We start from the raw sequence: 24,177 nt of genomic DNA, 5'->3' as shown, positions 1-24,177 counted from the left end.
AATACACAGATCGAGTTATAATAGATACAAAGATCCAGGTACAGTAAAAAGAAAGGAGAAGAAGAAAAGAGAAAAAAACAAAACAAAAAACTGATTTTTTTTTTTGCCAAAATTACAAAATATAAGAGGATAATGATCATGTTGAAAAGATTCAGATTTCCAAGTCTCTAAGCAAAAAATAACATTTTATTTCAGCAGTAATTTGACATTTTTCACCTAAAAAATTTATCTCCCCAAATTTTGTTATATATAATGTTAACCCTATAACACCAAACGTATCATATTTGATACATGAGTTTTGAAGCCCTCTACATGATCAGTGTGATATTTTTTGTTTTCTTGAAAAACCTGATGTATACAATTAGATACATGCAATACACAGATAATCCACCAGGGGGAGGAATTAATTCACCAGAGGCCTTTCCAGTGATACTACAAGACTGTCATTAATGAGGAAGGAGGAAGAACTTTGACAATTTTGAAAAGGAATTATCAATTTGTTAGACATGTTTGTGTTATATTATGTTTTTGTTTTTTCAAAAATAATATTTGAGCACTGAGACCCGATGTATCAAATACGTTACAAAATTGAAACTCATACATGGAAATGATTTTTGAAAAAAAAAAAAAGAAAAAAAAAAAAAAGTTTTTTGGTTGTTCAGAAGGACCAATAAAGGCTCCAGTTTCAAAGAACTGGAATTTTCTGTCAGTGACTTAATGGTTCAGGCTTTACAGGGTTAAAGTGCTTATAAACTGGGGCGGCCGTGGTTCAGGTGGTAGAGCGGGTTGTCCAATAACCGAAGAGTTGGTGGTTCGAATCCTGCTCTATCCTAGTCAGTCCGTTGCCCCCTTGGGCAAGACACTTAACCCTCCTTGCCTCCAGTGCCACTCACACTGGTGTATGAATGTTTGGTGGTGGTCAGAGGGGCTGTAGGCGCGAATTGGCAGCCATGCTTCTGTCAGTCTTCCCCAGGACAGCTGTGGCTACAGATGTAGTTTACCACCACCAGAGGGAGAATGCGTGAGTGAATGAATAATGGATCAATAATGTAAAGCGCTTTGGGTGTCTAGAAAAGCGCTATATAAAATCCAATCCAGTATTATTATCATAATTATTATTATAAATACCTACTCAAATATATATATATAATACATGCATATAAGTCACTCTGCTTATAACAGAGACTGTTGAACACAAAATACGTCCACATGTTACCACTTGATCGGACCCAAATACCTTCTTTTTTGTTGTTAGTGTAATCTGTGTGTTGCTTTCAGATGACCCAGTGAGGAGGAAGTATGTGCTGGATGACACTGTGGAGCTTCACAATGCTTCACCAGAGGACAGTGCAGTTTACCAGTGTGAAGCCTCCAACCAACATGGAAGCATCCTGGCCAACGTTAACATCATGGTCATGAGTGAGTATGAAAGCAGTGGCAGATTTATGTGAGTTATGATTTGAGTCAGTTCATGCAGTATTGATTCAAACGGTGAGTGAAGTGACTTGTTCTATGAAATATTACATAATTACAATAAATATCAGTGAAAAGGGTAAAGGTTTGGTCATCGCTGGTAATACTGACATGTGGGCGGGGTCAAGGGCATCAGATGGACAGCCCACTACTTTTTGATTCATAACTTTTTTGAACCAGACAAGTTTTAGACAAATATTACACATAATTGTAAAGGTCTAAATGTCATCTCAAACATTCGCAAAGGGCAAAATTTAGTTTTGGATATCTTTAAATGAAAAATATCAAAAACTACTGCATCACAGATGGACAAAAAATTAACCTCTATTTTTTGCAAGAATTACAAAGTTCTCAAAAGTGAAGTTCCTCTGACATTTTCATCCTAAAATGTATTCAGTGTATACCTTAAACCCTCTATTTTACAACCTAATAATTGGTTAGAGGAAAAAACTATTTGATCATAGCAACATAGAAAGAGTTTTGACACAGATGTTGTCACAGATGGACAACAAAAGTAAATATCAAATTAAACATTTTTTATTTCAGTTATCAATATCATACTTTTTTTTTTTTTTTTACAATATTTACAACGTGCCAATAATATTAACATTATATTTTAATGTATTTTGCAAAGATATATACATTTATTAATTTCAAACACTGTGTGTTTAGAATATGAAATAAATGATAAAATAGTCAAATATCAATGTATTTGGAATAAATTTAGTTTATTTTTGAGATTTTATAAAATGAATCCAGAATGACGGCACAAAACTGTCACTTTCCAAACATTCACATTCACAAAACTCCTCAAAATTTTTTTTTTCTCATTTCAAAATACATTTTCCTGAAAATATAAGTAATTACCTACCCAAAAATGTAAGTTTGGTGTAGATTATTGTAATTTTTTTGACCAGATGTTAACCTTACCTTGACTTCACCCATGTGTCAAATAGAGTAATTTTCCTATTCGCTGACATTAGTTATGACTTTTTTTCTGCCGTAGTTCTGCTTAACTGAATATTCTATTTATTGGACCATTTCATCTATATTAATACTGTATATTGAGCATAATTACAATAAAGACAGGTTTTTTTTTTAAATTTAGTTTAACACATCTAGCAGTCAAAGCAATGATGCTGAAGCCATTTATTTCTAGTTATTTGCTTTACAGCAGCAGTTTATGCTTTAGATATAGATATGAATCACATCCTGGAGGACTAGACTTACATGGAGGCTCACTTGACAGACTGACCTATATTTAAGAATTTCTTTCAGCACATACTGTATGCACAGAACACATGTCAAAGGAAGTCAAGCATGAATTTCTATGTAGGCTTTTATTCATCTTTTCCATAGTCTATAGATTTGATGGACAGGTTCCTACTTGCAGTAACTTCACACTTAAACAGCTGAAGTCTCTCCCCTGTCATCTTCTTCTTAGATATGGCTCCTTTGATATTAACAAAGAACCACCAGTATGATGTAGTGGAAGGAGGTGACATCATTTTAAACTGCAGTGTTTTTGGATCTCCATCACCTGAAGTATACTGGTAAGAGACTGGACGATAGATCATCCATCAGTATGTAGACTTACAGTAGAAATGTTCATGTATAGTGTGTTTTGTGACTGCATGGGTAAACCCGTCTCTATGGCCCAATCCCAATTCACCCCTTGCCCCCCCCCCCCCCCCCCCCCATCCCTTCCCCTCAGTTTTGCACATATACGTGAAGGGGTAGTGTTGTCCGGATTCTTGATTAGTCAGAGGGGAAGGGCTAAAGCGGAGGGCTGTATGACCCTCAAAACGGAGGTTTTTAGGACCACACTACGAACGGAGGGGTAGGAGAAATTTCCCATAATTCTGTTCAAATCATTGGCGAGATGAAGGTAAACACAGCCAAAAAGTGCAGCAGTGGGATGTAAGAAACACATGAATGTACATATTTTCTTCGTAAACAACTTAACCCTGTAAAGCCTGAACCATTAAATTATTAACTGAAAATTCCAGTTCTTTGAAACTGGAGCCTTTACTGGTCCTTCTGAACAACCCAAAAAATTATTTCAAATATTAATTCCATGTATGAGTTTCAATTTTGTATCATATTTGATACATCAGGTCTCAATGCCCAAATATTATTATTTTTTGAACAAACAAAAACATAATGTAACACAAACATGTCTAACAAATTGGTAATTCCTTTACAAAATCGGCAAAGTTCTTCCCCCTTCCTCATTAATGACAGTCTAGTAGTGTCACTGGAAAGGCCTCTGGTGAATAAATTCCTCCCCCCTGGTGGATTATCTGTGTATTGCATGCATCTAATTGTATACATCAGGTTTTTCAAGAAAACAAAAAAATATCACACTGATCATGTAGAGGGCTTCAAAACTCATGTATCAAATATGATACGTTTGGCGTTATTGGGTTAATCATTTGATCAGCCGTTTAATACCATTTCAGTGTGTTATAGATCACATTTTTTGTGGTTTATAGTTGATAGCCGCAAAAAAGATGAACAAAGCCCATTCAACAGCAATGGTTACAGCTGCTGATGGCATGGGGAATCCTTTCGGAAACAAAGTTGTCGCATCTGTTTATAGCGGCATCGATGACTGCTGATGACGTAACAGGTCTGGAAGGGTTGTCCCATTTCATAGGAGAATGGGACAGCCCCTAACCATTGCAGCTCCGTTTCAAGGGGTAGGGCCAAGTGCAAGGGCCAAGGGGGAGGGGCCAAGGGATGAGGCTACTAAACACTGGGAAGTTACTGAAGCTGATTTGCCATTTGCTAGTTATTTATTTATTGTGTTTTTATTCTTTCTTACCATCTTAGTCATTTCACTGTTGAATTTATTGCCCAGTTGCTGTTCTACAGGGTGAGTCAGAAAAAACGCTCTTTTCATTTAAAGAAATTGTACCACTGAAATGGAAATGCTTATTTTTCTTTTGATTATACAGTCATATTGATGTGGTTATTGAGCATGTCTGGCGATTGAATCATTGATTTATGGCATAGCATAACAGAGGGAATGTCCATTGTTTATTGTGCACCGAAATATCTGCCAACACAGTTTATGCCACCGTGAATGAAATTGAAATTGTCAACCATTACAGCATGTTTACTCGCCATCAAAATGTTTTGTCTCAACGAAGTCGTCCGGCACGACCTTCAACCTGGCTACCATTCAGATTGATGCAAATCTGTGCTCGTTGTCGCATCTCTAACACAGCTCTTCTCGCCATTCGTGTTCGTCGTAGGGCTTGGATTTCAGCCGTGATGCGATTTCGGAGTTCCTGAAGAGTTTGCGGAACAGTCTGATACACATGGTTTTTAAGATACCCCCACAAGAAAAAATCAAGGGGGGTCAAGTCCGGGGATCTAGGTGGCCACTCTCTCTCCTGACCCAAACAGACAACTCGATGAGGAAATAATACCTGCCATCGCTGTGGTCTTGCCATGATGAAAATTCCCTGGGCACTGTCATGTAGGCCTATGTCCTGAGTGTGAAAGCAAAGCCCCGACTCCTGTAATTGTTGTCAATTTCAAGTTTGTTCACTGTGGCATACATTGTGTTGGCAGGTATTTCAGTGCCCAATAAACAATGGACCTTCTCTCTCTTATGCAATGCAATAAATCTATGACTACATCACCAGACATGCTCAATAACCACATCAATATGACTGTATGGTCAAAAGAAAAATCAGTGTTTCCGTTTTAACAGTACAATTTCTTTAAATGGAAAGAGCGTTTTTTCTGACTCACCCTGTATGAGTACTGACAGGTGAATGTGTATGTGGCTGTCATATGCTGCTATGAATGTTTTGCATTAGTCTGTTTGTCTATTTGTTTCCTAATTGTTTGGACGTTCAATAAGGAAGGGGTAACTGAACTGAATTGCCCTTCGGGGATTAATAAGGTCTGAATTGGGACTGGACCTCTGTTTCCGTTTAATCCATACAGACCCAAACATCCACCATCTACCAAAATCATCTACTAAAACTATTTAATCGCTGTTGATCCACTAATACATGTAAATAATTGGTGTGAAGTGCCGTTTATCATCTTTTCATTTGGACATTTAAAAGCTCTGTGGTTACCGTGGAAATGCAGTCATCTTCTACAACATTGATTCACGAGTAAAACCCACAGAGTTTGAACAATGACAGTGGATGGAGACGCTTGGTTTATGTTCAGTTAATGATAGATTTTACTGAAAAATTCACTATTTCTTCAGTTTTCTCTGTTTTTGATTAAATAACCTTTGGAATTACTCTGAGATTTAATCAACATCTGCATGAGCAGTGAATTAAATATGGGAAAATACGTGATTTACACTGAAAAAACTCAAACTAAAGAGGGAAATATTACAATAAATGGTGATAAGTCACTAAAGAAAGGCTAAATATAGAGAAAAAAATCATTTGGGAACTGACACAAATGTCACACTACGTCCTTATGGGTTAACTTACATTATGTATATATACATATACCTATCACAGTCTGTTTTAGTGTAAAGAATGAATCAGAGCACATTCTGTATCACTGCAGTGAGTCACGCTATTAATCCCAAGCTGCTTCCGGTGACATATTCTGATGCCGAACACTTGTGTCTGTTTAATGAGATAACCTCCTTCCCTTCCTTGAAACAGTCTAATTAAATCCTGTTAACTATCACAGTAGCTTCCTTGCACAACAGGGAAATAGGATGTCAGGTGGTCTGTGACAAAACAGTGTTAACTCCTCGAAGACCTCAGAATATTAGGATTCACAGTCCATTTAAGCATCACAATCACTTTAATGCTTCAGGGCAGACTATTCTTTAAATTGGATTTTAATTAAATATTAGTCATTCCAAATAAAACCATCACATTGCTGTTCCTTGGAAATAGAGTGAAAAAGAAAAAACTATGGGTCAGATGCACAAAAATACTGCACAGCTTTTGCCGTGCATAACAGGTTTAAGTCAATACTATTGTGTGTAATTCACAAAGCAGCCACAAGAGGTGGAATTCACTGCAAACTGCACTTCCCAAGCAGATAGCACCAATGTGGCACCTGTATCATTTGCATAGATGGAAATGAGGAAATATTCGTACAATCAGTGCAATTATGCCTTGTTATAAAACCCATCTAATTCACAAAAGAGCTTAATGTATTTAGACTGCTGCAAATATCTAGTGCTAATGTGAAATGCACAAAAAATTCACCTATAAATCACTGTGTCTCTCTGTATATCCCTAAATCTATAAGTCTTTGAAGCTTGAATGATATTGAATTAGTCTTAAGCCATTCTAATCCTGAGGTCTTCAGTCAGATATTGGGATGATAAATTTGAATCACCTGTTATCTCAGTGTTTCGATACTTAAATAACACATTAAAAGTGCAAATGATGAGACTGCTGTATTACATATCCATATATCCTGATTATTCCACAACCCAGGTGTGTAACATACAACCTTAGTCTGATATTAATGAAGTTAAAGCTGTAGCCTCATGCTTAAATGTGCATAGCCTGTTCTGGGGTCCAGAGACACACATCCAGCTGCTTCACTAAACTGAACATCTGTGCAAATGTTTCTACATATGTATTCAGTGACCGACAACAAACATGTTTCAGATTCGCCTGAATTACATTAATCTGAATGGATTTTAATTGACAGTTCAGTACACTGTGCTATAGATGTGAAACACTGTAGAAGTATCAAAGTTATTGAGGGTTTTTGGAGTGTTTCTGCTTATTAAAGACGTACAATCTAAGGGTTTTTTGCCGTTTTCTGTATAAAAACAGCTATGTCATAAATGTGAAAACACACATGGAACACCAGAAACTATTTAAACCAGCATATTATTAAAAAAATCTTAGATGACAAACAGGAAGAAAACTTCAAGGCACTCTTTTTAAGCATTAAAATACCTTTATTCTCATGACATGGTCATATATAGACCTGAAAAAACACTTCAACGCATTTCGGCTTCAAGTCTTCATCAGGAAGTCAAAAAAAACTTTTGTCCTTCCTGATGAAGACTTGAAGCCGAAATGCGTTGAAGTGTTTTTTAAAGTCTACACTGGAAAAAATTCCCCTGTAAAAACAAGTTTAAAAAAAAATTAATACAAGATATTTCTGCTTAATTCAAGCAAAAAAAAAAAAAAAAATCAGCCAATGAAACAAGTGAAAATTATCTTGGTAAGATTTCTTGAAATAAGATTTTCAAGATCTATTGTCTAAAAATAAGTTCTTATATCTCAGTAAAAAGTTACTCTTTAGGTGATTGTCTTATTTTAACCCTCTAACACCAAACATATCATATTTGTTACATGAGTTTTGAAGCCCTCTACATGATCAGTGTGATTTTTTTTTCTTGAAAAACCTGATGTATACAATTAGATACATGCAATACACTGATAATCCACCAGGGGGGAGGAATTTACTCACCAGAGGCCTTTCCAGTGACACTATAAGACTGTCATTAATGAGGAAGGAGGCGGAACTTGGCCAATTTTGAAAAGGAATTACCAATTTGTTAAACATGCTTGTGTCATATTATGCTTTTGTTTGTTCAAAAATAATAACATTTGAACATTGAGACCCGATGTATCAAATATGACACAAAATTCAAACTCATACATGGAAATTGATATTTGAAAAAAACAATGTTTTTGGTTGTTCAGAAGGACCAATAAAGGCTCCAGTTTCAAAGAACTGGAATTTTCTGTCAATGATTTAATGGTTCAGGCTTTACAGGGTTAAGTGTGATGAGATATTTTGACTAGAAATGAGTAAAATCCATGTGGTAAGATTCAGAATTTTTCCAGTGTATATATGACTATGCCACGAGAATAAAGGCATTTTAACGCTTAAAGAGAGCGCCTTGGAGTTTTCTTCCTGTTTGTCATCTACTTTATGAATCTCTTTTTTTCAAGGAGCACCTCAAACAAACCTTTTTTTTTTGGTCCTAGAAGCATTCCTTCCCATGATTTATTAAAAAATCTTGTTGAATAGGTGCATAAAATGGTCCAAATGCAAGGCAAATTAGTGGCTGCAGTCAGTTCTTGTGCATCTGACTATCATTTTGGGAAAAAAGAACCAGTTTCAGTTAAAATGTTAGTACAACCTTAAAGCCACAGTTCGAATCTGACCCCATTGAAGTATTGTTTTCTGAAACTGAACCTGAATGCAGAGCTGCAGTGATTTTCTAGTTGTGGCTAGACCACTTGTCCGTACTTCACACTTTCTTTTGTTTCTCTTCTTTGCTGTCTGAAGAGTACGCACTAACAGAGCTTTGAAAACATTCTCTCCTAGGGTCAGAAATGAGACTTTACAAACCACTGAGGGGGAGCGTTATGTTCTTCACCAGAACAAATCCCTGCAAATCTTCAGGGCAGAAAAAGACGACAGCGGGCAGTATGTGTGTGTTGCCTCTAACTCGGAGGGCAGGTCAGGGCTCACTGCTGTGCTGGATGTGAAAGGTATCTGTGAAAGAATAACACTGCTTCGAGTAACAGTAGCACTACATTATCTGTGCAAAGACCAGTTCACTGAAGGGTTTAGTACAGTTATATCACATCAGTGTTTGGACTGGTGCTTATTACAGACACACATGTTTTCTATTATTTTGTGTGTTTTTAGTATTAGTAGCATTAGTAGCAAACATATGAATCTACTGTGATTGACTAAACAGTAAATGCAATGCTCTGTTTTAAAATCTTGTTCTTTAAAACATGCTTGTGTTGAAAAGACTTTTTCTAATTATAAAGTACCTGGTGTAAGTTCTACTGTCATGGACTTTATTAAGACATGTATTTTTCTTAATTACTGTGAAAATATGTGGAGAAACATGAAGACATTTCCATTTGTATCACATATTTCTGTCTCCAGATATTTACTTCAAATCTGTACTGAAATAGTTGTGTTTTAATCTTAGGGGTGTAACGGTACAGAAACATTTTGGTTCGGTACGTTTTCAGTACAGGAGTCTTCGGTTTGAAACATTTTCGATATGTTTTCGGTACAGTGAAGGAGACCAATTTCACAAATTTGACATGTTACCAGAAAATATAACTGATCTTCACTAAATGATGCCAACAGACTGCTCGTTTTGACGACTTGTCTCTCTCCATCAACATGATATCATGAAATTGTGTAAATATACACGGCACTTTTAAATTGGCGTGTTATCTGTGCGCTTTATAAGCTTTTCGCATGTATGCTACAAACAAAAAGTTAAGGCTATTTTTAATTTTTGGGCTACTTTTTTCAGTTGGGATTCTTGCACAGCACTTTTTACTTTTTTATGTGAATTGAAACACATTTTTATTAATTACCAGACATAGTTTTATTTACAAATGGCAAAAATGACGAAAAAATGGCAAAAAAAAAAAAAAAGAAATATCCTTAACTTTTGGTTTGTCGTGTATGTTCATGGCACGTCAAATACCACGAACTGAGGGTTAGGGTTAGCGGTTATGGGTATGTGAACTGGAGATCTTGGTGTAAATTGACATGTGATCAAATGGCGTTGAACAACACGCGAAAAGACGAAAACGCATACATATAGCACACCAAATGCCATAAGAACTGGTGTGACACACAATACGATTTCATGAGATCAGCCTCCTCTCCAATGACATAACTGACAGGGAATCTGCCAGTTAATCGTACCGATTATCGCGTATCACTGATTAATCAACATTAACCAATCACACTACCCCCCCAATCACGGACCTCTATCCCCCCCGCTCTGATATGGATGGATCACTACCCCCCTCCACTCAAAAAAATCATGGACTGCTTTAAGGATAAAGATAAACAAAGATGCAACTGAATTCATATCCACCATTATCCAATATAAGCCTATTATATCCTGTGTATACTTTATTTTATTTGCACATCATAAAACAACAATAGAAAAATTTAAAGACAACAACAACATTCAAACAAGTAACATCATTGTGCAGGAGAGGATAGATAGTTCTTCATTTGCTTCTCTAACACTGGGTTACAAAAAAATGTTTTTCGCAAGTTGTCTAAGTTTTTTCAACTGAATTAAGACCATTTTGCACCGCTAAAATCCAAAAATGACATCTGTTTTTCTCAATCAGGTCAGGGTTTTTTTGCTAATTTGATTTTGAAAAATTTGATCTTCTCACAAAATTGATTACATTTTTGTGACTTTATCAGTTGATTTTTTATATAGTTCTCACCCAAAATAGGTTTTAAGAGAAAAAAACAAAACAAAAAACATTTTCTAACAGGATGTATTTATTAAGAGTTACAAACTGTAGCAGAATACGTCAAGCTTATTTTTGCAAGATCTTCTAGTCGAAGCCATTTCATTCACCTGTAACATTAAAAAAAACATTAATCATAAATTGGCAAAAGTAAAATCAGAACTCGTTTATTGCAAGAAATGTGAAAGAATTTTGTATCATATGATGTGAAAATGCCCATAAATGTAAGCAAAAATGTTAAAAAGCCAATATGTAGCATAGTTCAGAAAGTTGACCTGATTGAGCAAAATTAATGTGATTTTTGGATTCAGCACACCAAAATTATCCTAAATCAGCTCAAAAAACTTAAACAAATTTGTTGTTGACCAGTGTAATCAATGTATTAAAATTTTCATGTGATATAACCAAATGTGTGTCATCAGCAAATAAGAGAAGCAGGACATTTTTACATACCATAGGAAGATCATTCATGTAAATAATTAAAAAAAAAAAAAAAAAAAGTTCTTCTATCATCTATCAATATTCTAATTTCAAATATCGGCCAATACATCGGCTATCAGCTTTTTTTTTTTTTTTTTTAGTTCCCAATATTGGTATCGGCCCCAAAAATTTCATATCGGTCAGGCTCTAGTGTAGGATATCAAATACTGCACATTGCTTCCGCTTGCGTCCACCCTGCTCATACTATGTTTATGTTTATGCCTTTGGCAGATACTTTTTTTCCAAAGTGACTTACAGGGGAAAACCAATTAAATCACTCAATCAATCAAATTTTATTTATATAATGCCAGATCACAAAAAAAAGTTATCTCATGACACTTTATATATAGAGTTGGTCAAAACCAGACTCTAAGCCAATTTACAGAAACCCAACAGAATCTAAACTATGTGCGTTCCGCTTCAAGGTTCGTGCGGAAACTTAAGGCGAGTGTTTGCGTTCTTCACATAGGCTACATGTATTCGTTCTTGTACAACTCCATATTATATTGAAGGCAAACGAGTGCACCGTTACACCCCTACTTAATTCAGACGTCGACATCTTAAGGAAGGATTCGCAAAAATGTATACTTTATTTTCTTAGGTTACACTCTATAAACACACATAATGTCTTATCTGTTGTACCCATCTGCTTTGTCATCATCCGTCTTTGATTTGCGGCTTTCTCATCTTTAGATCGTACAAAAATATTCAACCCTCCTCAGGACGTGCAGGTCGTCAGTGGGACAGCAGCTCAACTAATGTGCAAGGCAGAGTGTGATAAAAGCCTTCAGGACACCTTTGAGGTGATGTGGATGAAGGATGGAGATGAGATCCCACTTTCCTCAAAAGAAACTTCAAAGTATGTGGTGCTGGTTTGAGGGTGTTTGTCATTGATTTGTATTAAAATGACATTAAAGAAGGAAAAAAAAAAAAAAAACGTCAAAAGCCCATAATCCTTTGCTGTGTATCCTGATAAGCGGTCGTGAACACATCTCTGGGCAAGATGTTCTGTCTAGAGATATCTGTGGTGTGTTGGATCAATAGATCTGCTTCCTCTGTAAAATGAGGTTGGAATTTGGGTTAGCTTACCTGGTCAGATTCAGAGGGGTTTAATTATAAAGATTAATTGTAATAAGCTTCATTGTTATTATTATTATTAATAGACTATAATCACCTGGAAATAAAAATTGTTGAACTTTTGTTACCTTAGAAAGAGACATCTACATCAGAAGACATTAAATATTTATATTTCCCTTTTCCTCCTTTATTTGCTATTAAATATGAACCCCTAAAACAATGTCAAATACTGGAAAATTAACTTGAACTAACGGATAAACACAGGTGTTTTCTGGATATCAAACTGTATTATTATCCGGACTAACCTAAAGGTGATTTTCTTAAGACTCATTTGTAAGATTTGGCTTTTTTGGATATTTTCTTGCTAGTATTCCATAAATTATTAACCTAACTTCAGGGGAAAAACAAGGTTCTCTTTCACTTTAAGTATTTAAAAAGTCGAACCAGATTGAGTTGTTGGGGGAAAAAAAATACACATCTTTCTGTTTGTAAAATTATTGTAAATATAAAGGCCTGTGCAGAGTTGCCTGAGGTTTAGTCTGACTTTCAAGCTGAATTAATTCATAGTTTATACTGTATACTGTTATGTATGGCTTGTATTCCAGCTGCAGCCTGTTAACTGTGCCTGTATTTTCAGATACTCTGTGGGTGAAGACATGCTGCAGATCATGAATGTGGGTTTGAGTGACCAGGGAATGTACACATGCATTGTAAGAACGAGTCTAGATGAAGATAAAGCCACTGCACTGCTCACGGTACTGGGTAAGTAACTAAAAACAGATAACAGAGTACTAGGGGTGTAAGAAAATACCGGCTCTGCAGCATATCGCGATATTTCATTTCACGATACTGTATTGATATTAAAAAGTACTGTATCGATATTTTTAGGTATTTATTCAAATGTAGATATGGCAGAGGTTCATTTTTGTTTTTCTTTTTTGTTTATATTTTATTTATTATTATTTAACACACTTTTATTAAATACTTGTTATTCGAAGCATCCTAAAAGCACTTTTTACTGTCTGAGAGTGGCAGATTTTAGGTCCTTTTTGGAAACTTGGAGAATTAGAAAAATTTTGTGATACAGCATTAGATCCTATTCTGATCAAATAAAAATGTGTTTAGTATTTGTACAAATTTCTGGCGTAATTCGGTTCTTCCAGGAAATAATCTTTTAAAAAAAAAGAAAAAAAAACAAAAAATTGCTTTTTTAACAGTCTCATGATATATCGTGATATTGTATCGTGATCCTAGTATTGTGATTTGCCAGATTCTTGCCAGTACACACCCCTACGGAGTACTGAGAATATTAATGATTATACAGGGTGTATCAGAAAAAAAGGAGACTTAGAAAAAACATCATCAAACCAAAATGCGAAGACATTTTGAAAATCTGGTCACATGTGTTTTGACCATGGAATTCTCCCTTGATTGACACCAGTGTCACATTAACAACAGGTTTGAGTCCATCGTGCCAAACGCAAGGAGTTAATGCTGTTAGTGAGGATTCTTTAGGCTTGTTTTGATTTACCCATTAGAAATTTGAAACGTTTCAGTCAGCATACGTAATTCATTGCATCATCTGGGTGTTCCCTCTTGGTAATTTCTGTTAGAAACAGACCAATAACCACGCAGATATGTTAAGGAGGGCACAAATTTGCATGGCATGGAACAGGGCCCATGTGGAAGGCTAAAGGCGGCCATACACTGTGCGATTATTTCGATCGTTGCACGCAGCGCCATCTCAAACTGTGCGAATCAATCGTAAAGTCAGGCTCACGATTCATGTTCTCACACTGTACGGACCAATGCTCGTATGCGACTTGACTGCTCACACTGTAGGACCATACACCAGAGGATGCACCACACATTCCACTGCTGTATCTGGAAATACAACGTTAAAATACCAAGGAATCCGTAAAAGTGCATAGACAATTGTGTATTGGTGTGAGTCATGAAATGGTAGTGCTAAACAAAAACCAACAAGCCGCTTTGGCAATATGTGCCATTATCTGCGGGGAATCAAAAAAGAAGAGAAGACGACGACGTGTTTGGTGCAGGAATTGGTTGGCCAGACGTGGACAGTATGGGCTGTCAATCCTACAGCAAAGGGAACTAGAGGTAAACTGCAAAAGCTAAACTGCACTAGGCCAATAGCCAGCTACTGTTAGCTTGTACGCTTCTGTGTTTGCGCATGCACAGTGTTCACAGAATTTGAGGCACATCGGCTCGTGGCACTGCTTTGACAGTGCGATACCCTCACGAGGATCGAGCAGAATTTCAAACAGCTCTGTTTTCCTTGCGAACATACGATTGCTGGTCGTGAGGTGGTCGTGAGGTGTTAAGCGCTTCTCCTTACCCCATGTACACTGCACGACGCATGACACACGATTAGAGGCACATCTGGCCCGATCCCAGAAAGAGTCGCACAAGTGAGAAATCGTCTCTAAAATCGCACAGTGTATGGCCGCCTTAAACGTGCTGGAATCCTTCAACCAACGGAAGTGTGTGCCTTCAATTCAAATGCTGAAGTGTAAATTTTGCTATTAATTTTCAGTTTCTCACCGATGTGTGAAATCTTTGTATTGATGGTAGGGGTTTAACATGGAATTATTTTTTTCCTGTTTTATGCATGCAAGTAAAAGACCAATGGAACTTGTCATCCATGGCAACAGATCTCATATTAACCCTTACACTTCCATGCACAAAAGACTTTTACTTCGCACAATTAAAATTAGCGTTGTTCACTGAAGCATGAAAACTGACCCAGGACACTGGTGTCAAAGGACAATTACACGGTTAATAAACACATATGACCAGATTTTCAAAATGTCTTCGCATTTTGGTTTGATGTAGTTTTTTCTGGGAGTCTGCTTTTTTCTGATACACCCTGTATAACATATTGATTCTCACACACTGTTATTTCCTATCGGATGTTGATTTGTTTGTTTTCCAGATGTTCCCGATGCTCCTACAAATTTAGAATTATTAGTGCTGAAGAGTCCTAAAAATGTTCGCCTGTCGTGGATACCTGGAAGTGACCACAACAGCTCCATTACAGGTAAAAGTGACAGCTGCAGTGCTATTTTTTTTTTTTTTTTCTCCCACAGGGCAAGAAATCATGATTCCCTTTCATCTTATTGTAATTGAAGTGGTCTGAGAGGATGGGACACTTCTGCGTCTCCTCTTTCACTGCAGAAAATCTACTCCATGTCACAGTTTTTTGTCTAATCATAGGCTTTCTCAGACAGGCTGGAGGGTTGAATACATGACTGACGACTGTAATTATCAGCTGTGGATCACATTCTATTAGAAGTGACAGAAGCTTGAAAAGTTGGCTTCACTTTTGGAATGAAATGATGTCAGGTTCATCTATATTTAGTCTTAGGTTTGGACTGAGAGGAGAAAGCTGCAGAGGGGAAGTGTTTATTTTCACATTATGGTGTTTTTTTCCCTGTGATTTCAGCTCCTGCAGCTTTAATATAGACGTTTCAGAAATAGCACAAGAAATACTATAAGCAAGGTGCAATTTGTCCAAAAAACAGAGGGGAGGGATTTTTTTTTTTTTGTCGGGGGTGGGGGGTTACTACTACAGCTACTAACGTAACTAACGCTAGTGTGAAACTTTACATACTTTCGATGTTCAACTCCTGTGTTCTATTCTTTATACAGCGGATCTTAGATGAAATTTTCACAACTTCTAACTTGTATCCACTGGACCCTCTCCACTGCTCTGTGCCCCCCCATGAATTTGTCACGCTTACCCCCTCTGTACAACACCCCAGTGTATGGGGACATGTTCGCGAATTCTGAGACTGCCAACAGTTCGGTTCAGGTGAACGTTAGTGCCAATAATGTAGGACATAGGTGGAATAAAACTGTCACAACCTGCTGTTATTTCAGTTGGTTGGTTGGTTGGTTGGTCACCCCCCCCCAAACAATAAAATTCATTGAACAGAATTAGGGATGTAAAACCCAGAGGTGGGGGGGGTTGATCCCTCCCATCCCCCCCAACAAATCGCACCCTAACTGTAAGTATTAAAAGTCATTCAGAGCTGAACCCACATTGATCTTGATCCTCTATCTCTTCTCCTTGGCTTACCAAATAAGCGTATTAGGAATAAACATAATAGGAAATTGTATAATATTTTAACCTTTCGTGCCTGAAAGAACATATTAGGCTACGACATTGGACTTCTAATAAATCCTCTACTATTTCAGGATGGAGAAAGCTACTACTGGAGCACATTACACTTGACTTTTTGACATGCTTGGCACATTCTAAGATTGACATATTCAACTGCATTTGGAAACCCTTCTTGGACTATACTAAAGGACATGGGTCCTCAATTCAGTCTCAGGCTTTCATCTCCTCTTAAATGGACTCTTATTATATTATACAGATATGAATGTGATGGGAATCTGTCTCTGTGCTGACTGCAAATCTCTAGTTTTGTTTTGACTGTGATGCTGAGCTGTTCTGTTTTGTTTTGGAAAATGAAAATTTAATGAATACGTTTTTTTTTTTTTTTAATTATCTTTTTTCTGGAAAGGCAAATGTCCATTACATATATATTAATTACAGCCTGAATCATTCAAGAAAATAAATAAATAAATAAAAAAGGATGAATACAGAAAGTTTCAATGATTATATCCATATTGCCCTTCTAGAATTTCTTCTTATGGACCACTAATTTCAGTTGAAACATTTACACAACAAAAAACGGAACAGAACAGGGAAGCGCACCGCTTCACGCAATCACAATCTCACATAAAAGCAAATAGATTGATGCAAAGCACAAATCACAAATACAATTAAATGAAATCTGATCTGGTTGGTTTTATGTACTCAGCCCATTTGGACCAGATATTATACAATTTTTCTTTTTCAACTTAGAGGGAAAAGGATATCTTCTCCATAACATAAATCTCAACGACAATTCCAATCCATTCATCAATGGTGGGAGGTTCTACTTTTAACCATTTTCTCGTAACAGATTTCTTACTGGCTGCCAACAGTATAGCCAGTAATTTTTTGTCTTTAATGTTCCATGACTCAAACGGTAGATTGCCCAAATACATGGATTCACATTTAAACAGAATGTTTACATTAAATACGTTTGTACGCGTTTGTGGATCTCTTCCCAGAAAGGTCTTATAACTGGACAGTCCCAAAAATAAATATGTATATTCTTAAAAAAAAGAAAAAAAGTCATTCAGAGGTAAAAATGCAAAGATCATTTGCCTAATAATGTAAAACTATTATAGCACTTCTGCACTATTCTACACCAACAGGCATATTGACACCATAGAACATGCTTATTTATGTACGTGAGTCTCAGGAACTCAGGAAGTAGCCTCGTCCAAACAATGACATTACAGCACAAGGAAAACAAATGGGCTTCAAAAAGCAAAGATGCCGACACAAAGCACTCACCACTCCTGTTCACAAAAAGACATCCTCCACTTTGTCTTTCTTGACATGTATAATTAATTTCTCAGTCTTAAAAGGAAAGTTAGTGTTTCCATTTCATGAATGTCTAATTGTTTGAAGTCAATTATCCACTGTAGGTGGGTCAGTCTGTAACCATTTGCAGGTAACTGCTTATTTTTGCCGCTGCTGTGAATATTTCCAAAAGACACAGTATCTGTAATTATTTGTTATTTTATCTGGCAGGTCAACCAGATGAAGTTTTACACAAGTCAATTATAAAAGATCTTTTTCATTGAAGATCAAATATATTGTTGAGATGTACAGAAATATCATTCAGTGTCAGCAGTCGATTTTATATCAGTCTCGTTATATCAGTTACTATGTGTTAAATGAAACCTGGTATAAAAACATTACAAAATTCATGCCATAAATCTCATAATTTCTAAACAAAAGGATAAAAGACATGTTAAGTACAAAGGCAGGTCACACTAAATACTACCGCTCTGATTTATTGAAGCAGTTTTTTCTCTGAAACGTATTTTTCCTGCTGTACATACGTCACATAGACTAAACGTACATGTGTGGTCATTAGAACTTTATTAAACCAACAAACATAATGTTGGAGTAGGACTTTTACACAGTACTGTACCATAGATGTAATGAGAATAAAGTCATCATTATCAGTAATGGTGGTGAAAATAGAACTCCCATGACCTCAGCTGCTTCATATTGTTTCAATTACATACTCTTCATTTAATACAAACTAATGACCTATTATTATTATAACTGTAGTGTCAGAACAGAGGAATATATTAGAATATATTGCATTCAAGAGACACTTCTAAACTATTAGTTCTGGATGAGAATGTGCCAACAATGCTTAACCCTGAGACTAGTGCTGCAACAACAAATCAGTTCTTAAAAGAGTTGGCACCAAATTTGGCAGTCGATTCGTTGGGTCTTGAGAATGTTAATGCTGAGGCATGTTTGCACGCTGTGTAGTGTAACAGAGGAAAACACGGAGCAGAATGGCTGAGGCTTCGGATGCTGGTATTAAAGCTAGGTTTACATTATGTTCGCTGTGGCCACCGCAACCCTGTTTGGCCGGAAAAATGGTCAAAATCCCACGCCTCCCATAGCCTACATGTCATTATTACTTTAGCCCGCTAGCTAGTTAGACACTGTCGTTGTAATTATAATGTTTGCATCCACCTCCGTGTATCAGGCCACCAGACTAATGTCACCTATCACTGGCTGGAACTAATACATAAAACACTAGTTTGATAGACTATAACCAGAGCTGGTTGAAGACTATAGCTTTCTAGTCTCTAGCTATAACAAGTCTAGGTAGCAGGCTAGTGCTCGCTAACTATAACCGAAGCCATTGCAGGGATGTAATCATTAGTGACTTGCTCATTAGCCTATATTGCTTTGGGTTAAATACAGATATTTGAGAATTGAGTCTTTTGTGTTTATCCAATGAATCAATTAGTAATTAAAGATAATCTACAGATTAATCGATTATTGAAATTATCGTTAGCCTAGTTGCAGCCCTACCTGAGACACACTTAAACAATGCAATAAATCACCTTCAGTCAGAAATAACATATGACACAAAGAAAAGCAAATAAACAGCAGAAATCACTGACTTTTAGGGGTGTACCAAAAATCAATTCATATAAAAATCACGATTCTCATTTACAATGATTCAGAATCAATTTAAAATGTCAAAAAAAAAAAACCCGATTTAAAAAAAAAAAAAAAAAAAAAAAATCAAACAAATCCACTGGCAGTCTGCACGCCATTAGCGCAATTAGCATTTAGGTTTAGGATTAGCGATTAGCAGCTACCGCGATTAGAGTCAGGTTTAGGGTTAGAGATTAGCAGCTAGCACGATTAGTGGTTAGGGTTAGCGATTAGCACGATTAGGGGTTAGGTTTAGCGATTAGCGGCTAGCACCATTAGTGGTTAGAGTTAGGTTTAGGGTTAGTGATTAGCACAATAAGCACGATTAGTGGCTAGCGCATTGACACGCCATCAAATGACGTTAAATAACACGCAGAAGGATGAAAATGCATATGTATAGCATGCCAAATGCAATAAACTGGCATCACATACAACACGATTTCATGAGATCAGTCTGTCAGCAGGCGTCACCTAGAGTTTAAAGACACGGTGCCAAGTCAGCCACCGGTGGCAAACCAACACACACTGCTGTACGTCACCAAACTCCCTGCCAAGCATAGATAAATGTTTCAGACTTAATAAATGTGAAAAAGACATTTGAATGTCTGCATTTGTCATTCTGTCTTGCAAAGCAGACTGGAGTACATCATGAGGATCCTTTGCACACCTATAGACTGAAGCAGAAATCATTATGAATCAAATCATTTTGAAACGAAAATCAATTTTGGATCGAATCCTAGCCCCCAAAATCAGAATCGAATCATGAGATAGTAAAAGATTCCCACTCCTACTGACTTCCATCCATCTCTTAAGCTGCATCCCATTTTGGAGCATTCATTATCATTCTCTTCTGATAGTTAAAATCATTGGACGTTTCCATTTATCTTCAGTTGTTAAGAAGAGAGTTAACAGCAGCTGCGATAGTGGTAGAATCCTAACTTCTTTAATAAGCGGTGGCTGCAAAGTGCTGTGAAGTGCTGTGAATCCTGGCAGGGAAGCTCATCGTTCTTTACACTTCAAAAACAGGCTCGCGACTGATAATGGTGCGTACGAGTAATGAGTTCAGCCTCTTTTCTTTGTGATCAAGAGATAAGTATTTGCATGGAGAAGATGCTTTGAGAGAGTGAAACGCCTCGTCAAGTTATTTGTTGAAGTATTTTGGAGCACTAAACCTCAGTTGTAAGGCCAGCTCCTCTTTAAACACTGTGAAATCACACAGATTGGCTCGGCACCAGGTGGATTTGTGTCGAACTCATTATTCATTAAATGTAATTAAGGTACCGTGGAAGTTGCCAAAAGCAGTGGCTGTGTGTGAAATCACTCCCTTGTTTGCTGATTAATTATTCTCTACATGATAAACAGCCAGTTGGGTACTCAGCGGTGAGTACACAATTGAGATGTTGGACTGTTTGAAATCATTATCATATTTGTCACATTTACAGGTGTGGCCTCACAAAAGTAATTTGCGGAAAGCTAATTATGCCTTTTCAGATGTTAAAAATATTGTCAGTGTAAGAAGTATAATGGAAATGGGATGAAACATTTGTAGATCCGAGTGTCATTAAATTACAAAAAGGACATTTGGAGAGCGCAAACAGAAAGAATAGAAGCAAAAATTTAAATTTCTGGGGCTTTTTTGACGACAGTTTTCAGTTCAAAATGGTAGAAATGTAGCCAATACAAAACAAAAATTAGGTTTTGCTTATTATCCAAGTTGTTTTAGAGTGACAAAAAGTATAGACACAGAGATGAGAGGAAACAGATAGACCGTCATTGCTTTTTGAGAAGTGCTTTCAGTCCATAATGACAGAAAACGAGCTCCTTTGCCTGATAGAACAATATATTGACTTTCAGTTCTTGGCAATCGAACTTATCCCCCTCCTTTAATGCCAGTCTTTTTCTCATTCCCAGTATTAATAAATCAAACAAACAAACCACAAATTATGACTGCTGTTTTCCTGGTTTGTGTCAGCTGGTGCCACTGGTTTATACGACGGTTTCCATGGAAACAGCCTTGGATTAAAGCAGTCTGATTTATTATTGGTTTTAATGGGATGGTTTGATGGCACTCCTGTCACTGAGAGGCTCATGGATTAAATTCTGTTTGTCGCCATGGTTTGGTAGTCACACTGAATGAAACACAGCATTTTAGTGCATTTTGTTAGTTTTGTTTTTTTTTCCTTTCAAGATTTATAGCCTACAGGATGTGAGATGGAAATGCATAATCTGTAAAAATAAAAGTATTTTCTTAAGATAGAAGGAATAAATAAATAAACTCAGGTGAATTAATTCAGTTTTCTGCTCTACTCTAAATATAGAGCGAAATACATCATGTCCCTTCTGGCTGTGCCCCATTGGACCTTATTTACCAAAAAAAAAAAAAAAAAAAAAAAAAAAAGAAATTGCATTGTAGTCATAGACAAGTAATTTTAGGATCCGGTTTGAATTATTCCATTATTTATGATTATACAATTATAGAAACAGCAGAAACAAATGAAACCTCAGGGATAAAATTTTTATGCCATTGGATGTCAGAACAGGAAAACAATTACAATTTTAGAATAACATCACTGAAGACGTTTCATATTAAACATGACCCTTAAACTTGTAAATTTGTAACCACACAGACTGGCCTGGACCCACATGGACTCAACATAATGAACTACTGTTAATAACAACTGAACTGAAGACAACGCAACAGCTGTTTTCAGACCAACAGAGAACCATGCACCTAATCTCAAACCAGCCGACATGTTCACACCAAAAATCTGAGCATTCAGGAACTGAAAATTTGGTTCCTGATGGACACCAAGTAAAACGTTTTTTCTAAGCGAACCGTGACGACTTGAGTGGACGCCACCAGGTTGATCTGTGTTCGCCTACTCAGGTTACATCTGTGGATTCGGCGTCACTACCTGCCTCTCCACAGCAGATGTTGTAGCATGGCTTGGTGCAGATAAATAATGATCTGTATTAGCAGTACAAATGCTCGCAGGTAGTCGATGATGCGATCCATAGCACTGTTGTTGTTTTCTCTGCTGTGAACACATCTGCTTTCGTACCAAAACCAGTGCAAGACTCTGGCATACATACAATACCGTGACACACTATAACAAGGAAATGCATACGGTAGATAATTGTGCCGTTTTTACACTGCCATTTTCTTTTACATCCCTACGCAGAACAGGAATTTATTTATTTAAAAAAAAAAAAAAAAAAAACACCCTTTGGGCCTTATGTGTGCATGTGTTTGTTTTATACGACTGTATACAAGTCAAGGAAGAAGAAAAGGTTCTATTGTTCAGTACAGAAAGTGCTATTTTATTCAGTACTGTGATGGAATTTGTTCCTACTGTAAAATTCTGTTTTTGTGAACAAATAAAATAAAAATACTAGAAAAGCAGTCGGAGAGCGCAGGCCTCTGCCAAGGCAGATCAGCCCCCCCCCCCAAATCATTACCAAAATGTAATCATTTGTTCCTTGTACCAGTATCACCATTTCATCCAAATCCATCCATAACTTTTTCAGTTACCTTGCTAACAGACAGACAAACAAACCCCGATGAAAACATAATCTCCGCCGTTTGTTGGTGGAGGTAATAATAATTTTGGGAGAAAAAAAAAAACTGTTCTCTTTATGCACAAAACACGTAGCGAAACCGTGGCCTAAAAACCGAGGTACGGACCGAACTGTGGACTACCCATTGCATCCCTAGTATGAATGTGGGCCGTTCACGGGCTATCACTTCGGTTCCCAGTGTAACTGGTGTGGGAACTGGCTCTGACACTGGGCTGGCCGATCTGAAAACAGCTAATGACTGAGTCAGTCACTACACAACACACTGAAGCACCTCTGTTTGATTCATCAGATACAGTCACAAACTAGAAGCACTCGGAGAGCGCAGACCTCTGCCAAGGCAGATTAGTGCCCCAGATTGGGATGAAAATTTCAGGAAATGTTGATACTGGCACAAGGAACAAATGATTACATTTTGGTGGGGATTGGGGGTGGGGGGGGGCATTGATCTGCCTTGGCGGGGGTCTGCGCTGTACTAGTGCTTTTCTAGAAAAGACAGTGCAGACCTCCGCCAAGGCAGATCAGTGGCCCCCCCACCCCCAATCCCCACCAAAATTTAATCATTTGTTCCTTGTGCCAGTATCATCATTTCCTGAAATTTTCATCCAAATCCATCCATAACTTTTTGAGTTATCTTGCACACAGACAAACAGACAAACCAACGCCACCAAAAACATAACCTCCTTGGCAGAGGTAATCACAAAACTCACAAATAAAGTATTATGTTATCCATATGACACAGACTGGAGCCACAGTATATTAAAACCATCCTCTAAATAAATGCCATATATGGACAGTGGTGGCCAGAATTATTATAACACCTAACAGATCTGAAAAGATTGATATTAATATTGATATTATTATTATTTTTTAAAACACAATTTCATTTCATAATACTCATGGAACATGCAGATGAAGTGAGTCCAACTACAACGCATCTTTAATATTTCCTCAGTGAGCATGATACACCCTGTACATTCAACAGAATCCCACAGCTGTGTTCTAAGCCTTATTAGCATCAATTTAACTACAAATACACCTGAGGATGATCACACAAAGAATTTGGATTCCTCTGTTTAGGAACATGATTATGTGACATTGACAGTGAAATATGTATAACTTGTATTTTGTAAGGAAGATTACCTAAATTTCCTCATGATAGCTCTATTCTATGGTTTATAAAGCATAATCATTTAGATCCACTTTATCGTCAAAAAG

General features: G+C 36.9%; 1 protein-coding gene across 2 annotated transcripts in view; it reads left to right on the top strand.

Moving 5' to 3' along the window:
* LOC115422881 (neural cell adhesion molecule L1-like protein) overlaps positions 1 to 24,177 on the top strand; it is a 142,165-nt gene that overhangs the window by 25,597 nt on the left and 92,391 nt on the right. For both annotated transcript variants that reach the window (XM_030139492.1, XM_030139493.1), the window contains exons 10-15: positions 1,279 to 1,419; positions 2,918 to 3,026; positions 8,779 to 8,945; positions 11,880 to 12,045; positions 12,901 to 13,025; positions 15,220 to 15,324. In XM_030139492.1, the coding sequence (XP_029995352.1) occupies positions 1,279 to 1,419; positions 2,918 to 3,026; positions 8,779 to 8,945; positions 11,880 to 12,045; positions 12,901 to 13,025; positions 15,220 to 15,324 (813 nt within the window). The remainder of the gene's footprint in view (positions 1 to 1,278; positions 1,420 to 2,917; positions 3,027 to 8,778; positions 8,946 to 11,879; positions 12,046 to 12,900; positions 13,026 to 15,219; positions 15,325 to 24,177) is intronic.

This window comes from Sphaeramia orbicularis, chromosome 7, assembly GCF_902148855.1.
Source record: "Sphaeramia orbicularis chromosome 7, fSphaOr1.1, whole genome shotgun sequence".
NCBI classification, from domain to species: Eukaryota; Metazoa; Chordata; class Actinopteri; order Kurtiformes; family Apogonidae; genus Sphaeramia; species Sphaeramia orbicularis.
The sequence above is the reverse complement of the archived record's forward strand: the minus strand, read 5'-3'. Positions and strand labels throughout refer to the sequence as shown.